Genomic DNA, 14,389 nt, shown 5'->3' with positions numbered 1-14,389 from the left:
TTTGGTTCAAGGCAATTAGATAAAAGAAATAACATGATAAAGCATTATGAAAAAAGGAACAATAATTACAACAGTACAATATGTTAGATGGTAATTATAATACAAGAAATAATAAATAGAAAAAAGAGGAAAAAGAAAAAAGAAACTACAAGAGTATTACTACGCTACTAATATAGAAAGATAAACGAAATATTAATACTTGATTATCTATAAACTTTTTATCTAATAATATATTCTCAATAAACTATATAATCACATATCTAGATTTCAAAATTATTTTTAAAAGTTGAAAATCAATATATTGATTTTTATTCAATACATTGAATTTGACTTAAAAGCTAATTTAAAATGATATCTATATTTTGCTATATTAGATATATATATAAAAATGGTACGCCTTTAATTTCTTTCTGCTGCCTCTTCCATTTTGGGCTCTTCCATTCCAACTAGAGCCAATATTATTCAAAAAAATGGGAAAGTTTGGTTGGCTTATATATAATTTTATACATCAAAGAATTTTTTTCTACAAAATAAGAATAAAAAATGTGATACTCTTTGGCCATTACTTTAGAAAATAATTTTAGAAACATTCAAAAAGACTTTTTAAGAATAACAGACAACTAGTGATGGTTCCTATATTTTTGGCAAGTAAAATCATCCAAAAAAAAAATGTTTATCTAGATTTATTTTATTTTGTCCTCTTAAGTTTCTCATTAGACAAACTGAATTTGTTTCTAAATATGACGTTTTCCAAAAATCAACAGAAGTCATTTATTAGAAGTTATTTGGTATCTCAAAAATATTAATTCAAATTCATGTTGCTCAGTAGCTAATTTAAGAGGACAGTTCTCGTTAAAGGAGAGAGATTTCATCTATTTCACCATCTTTATTATAATTTTGATTTATTCTTTTTATCGTAATATTTATATAGAAATGTGAATTATACCTCTTAATACACAACAAAGCAACAAAAAAACATCTGCATATGGTGTAAACATAAAACATCAATTCAATATTGATATTTTAGTTAAGATATTTAGCAGTCGATTATTTATTTTCCCACCCAATAATTTTTGAAAGCTCGAAAAAGAATACCAACAAAAAAAAAAAGTTAAAGGTAAAAGGAGATCACAAAGGGAATTGAGCACTGTTCTTGTGGAGCACAATTGATACAAAAGAGGGACCAAAACTATTATTGCCCCAAAACCTCATTTTCTTTTTTCCTAAAAAAGTGTGACTGGGAAAGAATATAGTTATCAGTGGGCCTGTCTTGGAAAATTCCTCCACTGTCATACAATTCTTTCTTTGTCGGTATTCAAAATTTATTGATTCGATTAATTCGAGTTTATATTATTAAGATATATCAGGAGCTAGCAAACTGAGGAATCATGGCAAATATATATTATATATATGAATAAAGCAATCCCTGTTCTACCAGATAATAGTAGCTTTTCTTTTAAGAGCAATTACCAGATTGACAGCATTACAAAGTTAACTTGTGGTATATAATATTAGGTAGAGAAGATGTTACCAATATCCATTTGATTATAGGTATGCTTGTGCATGTTCAGGTTTATGGCTGTATTCATAGTCGAGATGAACAAAGGCACGTTCGATCTCTGGCAATAATTCGAGCTTCTCCTGCAATGACTCACCGATATCATGTGCCTCTTGTAAGGGCATGTCTGCAGGTAGGACGATATCAACTTCGACAAAGTAATGAGAACCAAATGTATAGGCTCTCACTGTATCTATATGCTTTATGGCTTTGTGATGGTTCCAGCAGAGGTAAGTCAGCTTCTGCAGATATTCTGGTGCAGCTGCCTTACCGACAAGAGAGTTCACGTTCTCTAACACGGTCATTGACCATGTTCGAATGGTATACAACGCGAGCTGCAGCAGATGAGAAATTGGTTAAAGCCACTAACATTGATTGAAGTAAGAGCATGAGCATTTTGGACGATATTTGCTTGAAGTTGAAAAGAGAATTTGGGAGTGAACAATTGATTCACTTGTAACTCCCCAAACTAGTTGTTCAATATTTCACCATTATTTCGAATGCTGAAGTTCAAGATTTGCAAATATTGATGGCCAAAACATAATTTGCAAATATTGAAATATTGTTGTATATGGCCAAACGGAAGACCATCAAGGAGATATAACTTACAATCATAGCTCCAACAGGGTCTATCCAGCCACTGAAGTAGTTAGCAAGCAATGCCGCGACTAGTCCAATAACGTTTGTGATAACATCGAAGAAATGATCCTGGGCATATGCTTTAACAATCTCATTGGTGAAAGACCGGCAATACAACACCAAAACTAGTTTCACTAAAGTCACAAAAACCATAATCCCAATAACCCATCTCTCTTGCTCCTTGGTAAGGCTGAAATTAGACTCCTACAAATCCATGCAATACTCAACCAGACAATACAACATAAATATAACACGCACTTGGTAATATTAGGAGCCACGACTTACATCGGATATTAGTGTACGCATAGACTCCAGAATTATCTGCAGTCCCAAAGTCGCCATGACAGAAGCAAATACAAGGATTCCCTGTGTATCATTTTTCGAAGTTGAATTGGACCAGCTCCCAAAGAAGAATAGAAAACAAATCATACAATATCTCTATTAATGCATGTACATTATATCACCATATGTAGGAATAATACAAGTAAAACTGAAAGTCAATACAGAGTTCAACTTGAACCCATCGGGTAACACGAGATGCATTTGAAGCTAGCCATACACCTGCACTTTGCTCTAGCTATATGCAAAATCACTCAACTGAGTAGGATCAGCCAGCATGGTAAAACTTCTTAGCAGACTAGATCTTTTTCAACACAAAAATCAGCAAAAGAGTGGAAGTTACACGGAGTCTGGATCTAAATCAAAAACTTCCTTCTTTTGTTTTTCTCTTGCTAGCAATAAATGATGGAAGAAGAAAACCATATCCTTTGAATCATGTAACGTGAAAAAGACAATGTTCTAGGAATGGTTCTTCCGAAACAAAAGAAAATTCTCCTTCTGCTAAAATATGGGCAATTTTATGGATGACTAATGGTAAATAAACACCTCAAATATCAAAATAAGATGATTATATTTATAGAGGGATCATCCCAGGATTCTAAGGAATTATGAACTAATTAAAATAAGGTGGTCAAATTTATCTGAGCAGATAAAAGAGACTAATAGACTAGTATCTCCACAATGGTAATTTACTAAGCACTGTAGTAAAACTTCACAGAGGTACTTAATTCACAGACATTAGGAAAAATTATCTTCAAAGGACCAAGCTAGAGAGCAATAATCCTCCTTAAGATGCACATCATAGGCTTCCTAACTAAAATGAAACTGTTATGATAGTACTACACCAAATTCATGTCCCAGACTAATTACACTCCCTGAAAATAAAAGAGCAAGTTCTTAATGTCAACTGTAGCTCAAGTCGAGGATCCCTCCTTAGTTCTATTCAGATATTGGACCAGTCGAACATCAGGAGATGATGGGTTTTTTTATAGTTAACATCAGGAGATGATAATATAGAAAGTACAGTGTCTATATGTATATACAACAAAGTACCACTAACTAAATGGATTTGAAGATCACAACTTAGCGCCAACAGAATGGCTATCAATACTAACCAGATATGGGAGAAAATGGTGCATATGGGTAGCCAGAAGCATCAGTTTCCACCACAGACCATAAACAGGTAATAGACCGTATTCAACCTCCCCACAGTACAAATAAAGCACCTAAATATTGTCAAATTCCTAATAGACACTTCATATTTTCCTCCAGAACCACCTCCTTTCATTCTTCTTACTGTCAGCCACAGTCTGTTTTTTTCATCTCACTACATTCACTATGACAAATCAGCTTCGATCTCTCTGCAGCCTTTCCTTCTGGTCTTGTCTTTCTCATCTCTCCCCCCTCCCTCCCTTGCCTAGTGGCCTTCCTCCAGCTTCACCTATATTCTCGATTTCTCTCACCATCTTTCTGTCTCAGCAACGTACTGGTTTGGTTCTCCACTGAAGGTACACTAAGAAGACAACAATTGGAGAAAGTGATACTGAAGAATTAAATGTCAGTAGGTTATATTATAGTCGTGTAAGCTGTCTGCTACAGGTCATTATCAAAATTTTGCACATTTTTTCTTCAACTTCTACATTTTGTTGTTGGTTACTATCAGATATTGTTATTGTAATTCATTTAATTTTTCTTAGATGAATTAAAATAGCATTTCTTGTGGCTCTTTACTATAGGTGGAAATCTTCCTTTTGTTTCTGGACTACATGATGTCATGATTAGAGATTGATCTCAAGAAGAAGGCTAAGTTTCCTCTGAACAAAATGCATATTAAGGTTTACCATGAGCATCAACTAAAAATAGAAGAGAAAGTGACAAGTGCAGAATGCAAATTGCCCCAATTAAAGGCTTAGGAAAGCCTTGGAGAATAAAAGCAGTGGCACTAACCAAAGGCTGCATACGTTTCTTCCCGATAGGATATTGATACGGGTTTGGTGTCTGCATAGAGAAAGCTGTAAACCATAAAATGAAACCAGAGAGAAGATCAAGCAGTGAATCCAACGTGGATGCTATGATGGCCAATGAACCACTCTTGACAGATGCATATACTTTAGCGGCAAAGAGAACCATGTTTGCAATATTTGATATCCTAATGGCAGTTGTTTCACTTCTGGCCAATTTTTCCCTCTCTTCCTATAAACAAATTAATTGACCTTATCAGTCTATGCTTTGAATCATTCATTTTTTTTTATTATTAAAAGATCAGGCCTTCAAGTTATATATAATAAGAGAAGAATGACTGCATACAGAGAAGGAACAAATGATTGATCTTATACATATAGAAAAAGCAGATAAAAAATGATCAAAACCTTTGACATCCCAGGTACAAAACCACGATCAGCCAAGGCATCCATTTCATTGAAGCCCTCGAGCATTTCCACCTGTTGCTGGTAGTACACGGCAATGTTGTCTTCTTGACCTGTAAGCACCAAAGACAAAAACAGTGTGTGTAATAAGCCGTCCCTTTTACATGCATCTCTATAAAGCAGTATAGCCTCCTCTAAGTACTAACCCAAAGAGTTGATGAAACCACTCATATCAATTAATCAAAGCTGATAACAAATTTTAGAAGTACAATGTAAATCCGAGAGTTACAGTTTCATGGGCATATTTAACAATTCAACAGAAAATGTGAAAGTAGCCTCTCGAAACAATCTATTGACTGGCTCATCTCACAAGCAAACACACACACACACATCCAACTACACATGTTTTATTACACTGACCTAAGAACTGCAGAGACATTGAGGAAACTAACGGATCCCTTGAACTCATGACCTTAATAGACTTACTACCAACTGCACTCAACTAAAGTTCCCTTCTTTTTTTCACTAGCTGAAGTGATGAACACATTAAATTTGAGCTCAAAAGCATATGTTCTGATTACCGTAACCATCCAAAAAGAATCATCCCTCTAAATACATAATATGCCAATTTTATCTAAACCATTGAACTGGGCATCAAACATGTTCAATAGTCCACAGAACAATAAAAAAAAGCACAAAATATTGCTTAACATCTTCTGCAAAATTTAAGCCATCCATACAAGAATCTTATTGTTCTTCAAAAATTGGACCCACGTGGCAACAAATTGATGTATAAAATAGACTTTCCCCAAAAATTTCACAACAGAATATTAATCAACTATTCCTCCATCCCTAATTAGTTGAAATCAGCTCTATAAATCTTCCATATTCATTCCACTCAACCTGAACAAGTCTCCATCGATTTACTACTCTTTATATCAACCTAATACAACTAATCAATAGAAAAACAACACCTCAAAATCTACTCCGAGTCGTAAATAGTGAACCACAATAACTTATATGGATGATTTACAGAGCTGGAGAAATTTAACTATCATGGAGGCCACAAGGATACTTCTCTTTGTTCTCAGATGATAACTGCAGTTCATCCTGAGCACAAAAGAATATTAATCAATCAACTATTTCTCCATCCCTAATAAGTTGAAATCAGCTCTATAAATCCTCTAAATACATTCCGCTCATAAACAACTCTCCGTTCGATTCACCTAATACAACTAATCAACAGAAAAACAACCCTAAAAATCTACTCCTAGTCGTAAAAAGTGAATCACAACTACGTCGAAGAACTACTGAGCTCAAAGAAGGCTTCTCTTTGTTCTCAGACGATAACTACAGTTCATACTTCACCCTAAACACATATCAAAATCAACTATTCATCCATCCCTAATTGGTTAAATTTAGCTACCTCACCATGTTTCCGTTCGATTCACTACACTAACAATCAATCTAACACAATAACACAACTAATCAAACAAAAAAAAATACATACTCAACAACAACAAATAACAAGGTGAAAAGCTAAGGAAATTTACACAATACACCGAGACAATCATGTAATCCATGAGGAAGAGGTTTCTCTTTATTCTCAGACGATAACCGTAGTTCATCGAAGTTCAACCTCCATGACCGGTCGACATTGTTCGTCTCCATCAACAACAGTTGCTCTTCGCCGCCGCATTCTCCGCCGTGATCGCCGTCGGGAGGCACTAATTCCAACATTTTTCCCGTGAAAAATGAAAAAGAAAAACACTGGCCAACTTGTAATGAATACTATATGTAAGCAATGGCAGAACACAGTAAATTCGATGAAAATAGAAGGGTGTTTTGGGTATTTTAAAGGTGCAATGGAGGTAGTTGTGGTCCTCGTGGTAAAGCTTTGTGGCGGAACTTTTTTTGAACCGAAAAAGTGGAACTGATAATTCTTCAAAATTTACGGAGCGTGAGAACAACGCGCTCTCTTATTGGTTGAAATAATAATGACGTGTCAGTGGGTCCTATTTAGGTTGCTGAGCTGGCTGATGAGATGATGAGAGATCATGACACGTGGAAAGAGATTATAATATGAAGAAGTACGATTTTTTCGTTTTTCAAGAGTCGAACAGCTTAAGTCTGATCGAGAATTTGCGTTTAATCATTATAAGTCACTATAATTGATAATTCAAAAGATTTATGAAATATTTACGATCAAAGATAGATTTGTTTATATATCGAAAAATCTGAAAAGTGACTGATAAAATGGAACGAAAGGAGTGTTTGGTAACTCAATTTTAAGAATATGTTTAGTTGATGTTAAAGGAGTAATTTGTACTTGATCAAGTTTTTAAAAAGTATATTTGGGGAAAAGCTTACTTGCTTTTTAATGAGTTTTGCGTTCAACGTATCTATCTTCTTGCCTAAAAGTTTGGTTAAAATTTCAGAAAAATAGAAATAAAATATGTAATCAGTTTCATTTTCGTTGAATTTTACTTTGTGAAAATATATTAAATATGTTATTATTGTAGTCTTCTAAAAAGGGTTATCAAAACCCTCAAATCACAATTATCTAAAATAAATTAACTTCCTAAAAATTTGGAAACATATTTATGTTTAAAAATGCAAATCTACTTACTTAGGACTATTGTTATCTTCAAATAGTTTAATTACCATATAGTTATTACACATGATAATTACTTTTGTGTTGATGGGTTCAATATTAATTTATACCTATTAAATATATAAAGTACATATTAGGTTTTTATATATACGATATAATTTTTCGATTTACAATATGATAAATTTTGAACTTTATGTAGATCTGTTCCTACGTCCAATCAATATTATCGTATATCATAATTAATAATTTTAAGCAAAGACTAATCATTATAAAACATCAATCAAATGGTTCCTTGTTGATTTTGACACAACGAGTAGACTTTTTTTTCTTTTTTGGGTAACCAAAACACCTAACATAAATTCCCAAGAAGATTGACATAGAACTATGTGGTGGGGTCCCCATTTTGTTTGAAGTGCATAAAAATATCTCGTGTTAGTAGGGTTCGAAAAAAGTTCGATCCTCAAAAGATGTGTTGTAAATAGCCTAATATAATGTAATAAATTAATGCATAAAACATCTAACGTTAACAAATAAGACACATAAAAAAATCAATTCTGATGTGTTGTCGATGGTCCACTCTTCTAAAAGCATTAATAATGCATCGATAATGTTTCCATGACTCAAATCGATTACCTAAAAATCATAAAAATAAATTTACCGTTGCTTCAACATCCAATGGACCACAATATAAATTCTTTTTCTTGTCATTGGGGAGACCACCAACAATCTACTATCTATGGACAAAATGACAAAATTATTTTCAAATTAAGTGTACCATTTATACGTAGTTAAGTGACGATGGCCCATTACTTGCAAGTCCAACATGATATGAGCCATAGCCTAAATATTCGACTTGTTTTGACATCGTCATTTAATTTAATTTTATTTTTTATACAATCACTTTAAATATGTAATTAAATTCAAATTTGTACTCTTACATGTAAACAAAACAAGAGCATTTACTAGGCTGTGAAGGTAGCAAAACAAGTTATCTGATGATCTTACAAGGTTGAAAATAAAATAACTCTGTTTACACAAAAGATTTCCTTTGTGTTGATGTTCTATCAAAAAGACATAAGATACATGATTTTCCATGTGTACAGAGCTATATTGCTCGGACTCTTCAATAAGATCGATGAGTGTGTGTCGGATCCAGCACGAGTACAGCAACATTTTTGGAGAGTTCGAGTAACATAGGTACAAGGACCTTATATGTTGGGTTTCATTAATCGTAAGGTATTTGGATATAAGCTGCATCACACACAAATGGAATGTCAGCATACATCCCAGCAAGTGCACATCTTATGGACTCTAAAACTGTGAACAGATAGGCAAACGCGACAGCGGTCCAAAAATGCATGCCAACCTTGCCCCAATATACCGCGAGTGGCATCCAACGGCTTACAGTCCCGATAACCTGCAAGGCAATCTCGAGTAGCATCCCCATTACCACATGGAACCTAAAGAAATGAGGCCATTCCTTTCTCCTCACTACACCGAGATAAGCAACAAAGAAGTACGCCATTAGAAACCAGCCCGGTAATCTCCCAATAGCTCTGAGAAAAGGGTATGTCAGAAACTCAAAATCTTCCAAGAAGGGGTGGAGATGATATGCTGTTTCAGCATACATCCAAGTCTCGTGAAGTGGCATCAAGTAAGGGAGGCATGCTAAGGTTCTCCACCACCACCTCGGCTTTTTGGTCATCGGAGGGAATCTGTAACTATAGGGGACATCCTTCGATGCTCTAGGGGTCATGGACAATTGGCTTCGCCTTGGTAACTGGGGTATTGCATTAGAAAGACCGCCATATTCACCAGTTGAAAGAAGTGATGATGCAGAAGAAAGATCAAGGAAGTTGAATCCTGCAGCGACAACACAACAATAATAGGGAAACTAGCTTCAAATCTTTAAACTGATAGAGTCAACAGAAAATAATTATACCATAAACTTGTAAGGATAAGATATATCAGGTATTTGGATCAGTGATCTGTTGACCATTTTGTTCCCTCAATCATGGTTCTTATAACACTGAATCCTCTAAAAGAACTACTACGTATGCCTTCCCCTACTTCCTTAAACCTCTAATTTTACATGGCTTATTTGTAAATGAGGCTTTATACCACTACATGGCTTATTTCTAAACAAGGGGGCTTGAAGCATATAAGGCATTTCAAAGCCCTTTTTTATGATTAAAAAAATTTCCGAATATGATGATTAAGATGTTATATCTAAAACCTGAAGACGCTATAATGAAGACTGTTTGTTTCTCATTATCTGAATGGATAAACATATTTTTATTTAAATTCTAATAAATATACAATTCAAATATACAATAATTATTGTTTAAATATCATATCAACAAAGTATTTGAAAAAAGCTAACTTACATGGTATTTTAAAATTATTTGTTTGAACCACACATTGAATGCGAGCAACAGTGGTCAATTGTGATAGTTTTGACCTGTGAGGCGGTTGTTCTGGTTGATGAGAGGTGGCCGAAGATGGCGGACGTGCATTCCCGGCTGGTGAATAGGTATATGGCTGTGGCCAAAGCTGATTGTTATGCAGTTGTGACCGATAGTGGTTGTTGGCAGTGGAAGGCGATGGTGGTTGTTCACGATGACTGTGATAGAGGTGATTGGTAATGGATGTGGTTGGTGGTGATGGTGGTGGAGGTGGTAGGTAATAGTCACAAGGAGGCTGGTGTTGGTGATTGGTTATGGAAGTAGCTGATTGACATGGAGGCTGTGCGATGGTAACTAACATTGAAGGTAGTTAGTGGTGGTTGTGGGCGGTTGTGGATATGTGGTAGAGGCCAGTGGTTGTCTGGTGCTATTGGATAGAGTAGTGATGAAAAGTCTTCACCAGAATCCTTAATTGAATTGAATGTCTTTCGTAGTCATCATGCAGTTGTAGTGAGTGAAGTATTGATAAAATTTCATTTTCACAGGAATCTTTAATTTAACAACATTTTAATGATTTTCAGACAATATACAAGATAAGAATGAATAAGACCTACTAAGAGCAAATATGTTTTTATAAAGTTAACAAATGCACTTACAAGGACAGAAATCTGAAAATTTTCAAATACAAACCTCCTTTAACGGAAAACAAAAGTAGCTAGGCAGAACTAACATAAGAATAAGATCTATTCTTCGATTAAAATCAGCTATCTCAAGCTAAAGAACAGTAGCCTAATGAATTCATTAAGAAACCAAATATCAATCTAGTTTAGTGACAGTCATGCATATGATGCAACAACAAACACCAAATCAATAATGAGTTTATTTTAACTCAAAAGTGCAAGATAAAAATAATGACATGCAAAAGGATCACCATCAAGAACTCATACACACCTTTGGAGCAGGATGTTGGATACTGATGAGGTGCTGGTGAACGTCTAACACATGCGACTAAAAACTTGGAAGGCGGCAGGGGGTTGCATGACGATGCAGATCCATAGGACTTGGAGCTACATGACTTGTAAGGTTTACAAATACCCCCAGACCTCAAGGAATATCCATTTAGGATCATATTCAAGCCCTTTGACAAGATCTACATAGAAGAAAAGAACACAGCACTGTAAATGCACTGTAATGCGGGTTAAAGACCAAACAGACTGAGCCAAACGTTTCAATGAAATTTGAAGCAGCCTTGTTCAAAAGAAGAAAATGCATGTAAACCTGATTGACTATCAAGTCCAAAAGCTGGAGGTTTTACCATCAATAATTACACAAAATGGAGAGTATAATAACATAGGAAGTTGAAGTTTGTTGTTATTTGGAAGAAGAAATTTCTTGTATACCTGTAGTATAACTTTATGAACTATGACCAGCAGTCCAGCAGATACCCCTTTCTTAATGTTATCACTAATAGAAGCCTCGAGGTTTCAAAAGATATAAACTACAGCTATTTGCAATTTTGAGTGAAGACACTAGTATTTTTCCAATTAATGTACCAATGCTATGCATTGTCCATAAAAAGAGAGTGGTTTTACATTCAAACTTGTCCCAATCATCGTAAAACAAAAGAAAGTGGAATTGCCCTACACCTTAAAGCCAGAAGCAAGAAGTGATACTCGCCCTTCACCAATGTTAAAAGGAAGAATTATTTTAGAAATGCAGGATTTAAACACTAATATCCTAAAATCACTTTCTTTGACCAGCAAGTGAGAAACTTCTGCTCATAGACTAATTATTGATCCATACCACTTATACAGTCTAAAAGGGACGAACTAATGTTAGCTTTGAACTGTGATGGAAATAAACATCAAAGTTACTGTCGCTAAGGCAGTATTGTTTCTACATCATTTGTGGAAGAAATGAAGAATTGCACAAGAAAAAATTCAACAAGCAAATAAGGCCAAAAACACTCAGCTTAATCATCAGGCGAACGGTATTTATGTCAAAAGAAAAAAAAAAAGGCAATTCAAACAACTGCATGGTTCGGGAAAGGGTCAATACCTAAGGAGTATGTCATAGACAATCTACCCTAATGCAAGCACTAGTAAGTAGTGCCTGCTTCCACAGCTCGAACTTGTTATCTAACTTCATCGTTACTCAACACATTAGTGACAGTTTTCACAGCTCAAACTCAATACCTAAAGATCATAGTACATCCATAACTTCAGCACTATTCTAAGGCTCCTTTTCGACGGACCGTACTATAAGTATCCATGATTCCTCGATCATCCAAAAGACGTACCCAGCTTAATTTCTATCCCTGTCATACAAATTCCCAATTTTGGTAATATACACTGTTCTAATCGCCATTTTTTTTTGAATGTGAACTTATTCAAACTTGAAGAAACTTAAATTCAACTCCATAAATGCTGAAATAACAGATTCAACAACATTATCGGTTTTTCTTATCTCAAGGAAAATACAAAAGCAAATAAGCTTACCTGAACAATACGAGGAATCCGACGCTGCCGGAGCACCGACCACCACCGGAAAAGGTCGCCGTATCAACGGCGACTGAGAAGCGAAGCGAGCAGAAGTGGAAGGAAGGAAGAAACAATTCTAGAAGGAGAAGATAGACTTTTTTTCCTTATCGATTGGGATTTTGAGACATTGGGCTCGTCTTTTGGGTTGGGCCTGTTATTGGGTCTTTATAAGGGGAAAATTGTATATAATAGCAAACTAATAACCTAAAATAAATGGAATAGCTAGGGTTTAATTTAATTGTGCTTCATAGCAAATATTAGCTAAAATTTGCCAGCGTCTCTCTCCCAAAAATTTCGCTCGTCACTCTCCATTCTCGCTCGCCTCTCTCGCTTTATACACAGAAGTGTATAATTTTGTTTCGGTTTGTACAAAGCGAGAGAAAATTGTATATACACATGCAAAAATGTATATCTTCGTGTTATACACTTAATTATACAATTTACAAACATTTTACTTCAGATATTGCAGAGAAAAAGGTCAACGAATTATATAATTGTGAATTATACAATTGCAGTGAAATACAATTTTCTCTAGCTTTATACAACAGAAGTGTATATATTGTGTTTCTGTTTTTGTATAAAACAAGAAAACATATATCTTCTTGCCATACACTTATAATTGTGCAATATACATACATTTTAATTCGATTCAACTGTATGCAAAGTAAATTATACAATTACAGCGAAATAGGCCAATGAATTATACAATTTAGGCCAGCGAATTATACAATTGTATATGTATAGCGAATTATACAATTTTATGTTTGCTATGGAGCTCAATTATGCAAATTTTGTTATAGCATACAAATATAAATTTTTTGTTTGTTATATGTGAAAGTTTTTCCTTTATAAACCACCAAAAATTGAAGGACAACTTTCATATATAGCAAATAAAAAATTTATATTTGTATGATATAGCAAAGTTTGCATAATTGTGCTCCATAACGAACATAGAAACTGTATAATTCGTTATACATATATAGTTGAAGCAAATTGTATAAAACGAAGTATATAAAACAAGAAAGAAAAAGACACTTGGGCAGAAAACTGTATAAAAACGAATTGTATTATTTTAAGCATGTAGAACGATTATATACAATTTGAATTTGTATAAAATGAGAAAGAGAGAAAGACAAAAGAGACTTGACATAGAATATACAATTGAATCGAATTGTATAAAACGAGAAAGAGAGAAATTAGATACAATTTGAAAATTGTATAAAACGAGAACGAGAGAAAGGCAAAAGAAACTGGGTAATGGAGTATTTTTATTGTATAATTATAAGTGTATAGGACGAAAAATGTACTTTCATGTGTATATTCAATTTTCTCACGCTTTATACAAATAGAAATGCAATTTATACATTTCGTTTATGTTTGTATAAGTGAGAAAGGCGAGGGTGGCTAGCGAGATTTGGGAGAGTGGCGAGCGAAATCTGAAAGAGGGGAGAGAGGGGAACAAAAATATATGTATTTATACAATTTTCTCTGCTTTATACAATTAAAAACAATTTTTGTACACTTGTGTTTGTATAAAAAGTGAGGAAGCGAGCGAGAGATTGGTGGAGAGTGGCGAGCGAGATATTAGGGAGAGAGGCGTTTGACAATTTTTTGCAAACGTTTGTTATGGAGCACAATTAAATCAAACCCTAGCTACTCCATTTATTTTAGGTTATTAGTTTGCTATTATATACAATTTTCCCAAAATTGAATTATCGAATCAAAATTTAAATCGGAGAAATTACATAATTAGACATATTCTCTGTCATATTATATAAATATTATTCTTTATATTTTTCAAAATATTACGTATTATACTATCAATTAAGAGTTTTCTACCATTTATTGAGGAATATACACTTAGATACCTATATTTTTGCTACCAGATACACAAAAATAGGAGAAAAGACAAGCGCAGTTTGTATGTA

General features: G+C 34.2%; 2 protein-coding genes across 3 annotated transcripts; both read right to left on the bottom strand.

The window, feature by feature from the left end:
* Positions 1 to 1,386: 1,386 nt before the first annotated feature.
* On the bottom strand, positions 1,387 to 6,844 carry LOC101257769 (metal tolerance protein 11). 2 transcript variants are annotated; one of them, XM_004239722.5, is made up of 6 exons: positions 6,456 to 6,844; positions 4,906 to 5,015; positions 4,484 to 4,729; positions 2,483 to 2,563; positions 2,168 to 2,401; positions 1,387 to 1,893 (listed from the first exon to the last, which is right to left on the bottom strand). In XM_004239722.5, exons 1-6 carry the CDS (start codon positions 6,640 to 6,642, stop codon positions 1,546 to 1,548), a joined length of 1,206 nt encoding a protein of 401 aa, XP_004239770.1. In that variant the 5' UTR covers positions 6,643 to 6,844; the 3' UTR covers positions 1,387 to 1,545. The 2 variants fall into 2 exon arrangements, with proteins under 2 accessions (XP_004239770.1, XP_004239771.1); XM_004239723.5 differs by lacking the exon at positions 6,456 to 6,844 and adding an exon at positions 5,323 to 5,592.
* A 1,613-nt stretch (positions 6,845 to 8,457) lies between these two features.
* Positions 8,458 to 12,603, bottom strand: LOC101258263 (protein TIC 20-I, chloroplastic). Its single transcript, XM_004239724.4, has 3 exons — positions 12,420 to 12,603; positions 10,873 to 11,071; positions 8,458 to 9,379 (listed from the first exon to the last, which is right to left on the bottom strand). The coding sequence occupies exons 2-3, from the start codon at positions 11,048 to 11,050 to the stop codon at positions 8,742 to 8,744; spliced, it is 816 nt and encodes a 271-aa protein (XP_004239772.1). The 5' UTR covers positions 11,051 to 11,071; positions 12,420 to 12,603; the 3' UTR covers positions 8,458 to 8,741.
* Positions 12,604 to 14,389: the final 1,786 nt, after the last annotated feature.

This window comes from Solanum lycopersicum, chromosome 5 (assembly GCF_036512215.1).
Source record: "Solanum lycopersicum chromosome 5, SLM_r2.1".
Lineage (NCBI taxonomy): Eukaryota > Viridiplantae > Streptophyta > Magnoliopsida > Solanales > Solanaceae > Solanum > Solanum lycopersicum.
Note: the sequence above shows the minus strand (reverse complement) of the source record. Positions and strands in the feature narration are given on the sequence as shown.

What these genes read in the sequence shown, in the direction of transcription:
- LOC101257769 (XM_004239722.5), bottom strand. Translation starts at nt 6,642, where the DNA reads ATGTTGGAATTAGTGCCTCCCGACGGCGATCACGGCGGAGAATGCGGC. An exon ending in TGATTGTCTCGGTGTATTGT is followed by an intron (nt 5,016 to 6,455) that starts GTAAATTTCCTT and finishes TGGTGCTTACAG; the next exon opens with GTCAAGAAGACAACATTGCC. An exon ending in ACCCTGTTGGAGCTATGATT is followed by an intron (nt 1,894 to 2,167) that starts GTAAGTTATATC and finishes CATCTGCTGCAG; the next exon opens with CTCGCGTTGTATACCATTCG.
- LOC101258263 (XM_004239724.4), bottom strand. Translation starts at nt 11,050, where the DNA reads ATGATCCTAAATGGATATTCCTTGAGGTCTGGGGGTATTTGTAAACCT. An exon ending in TCCAACATCCTGCTCCAAAG is followed by an intron (nt 9,380 to 10,872) that starts GTGTGTATGAGT and finishes TTGTCGCTGCAG; the next exon opens with GATTCAACTTCCTTGATCTT.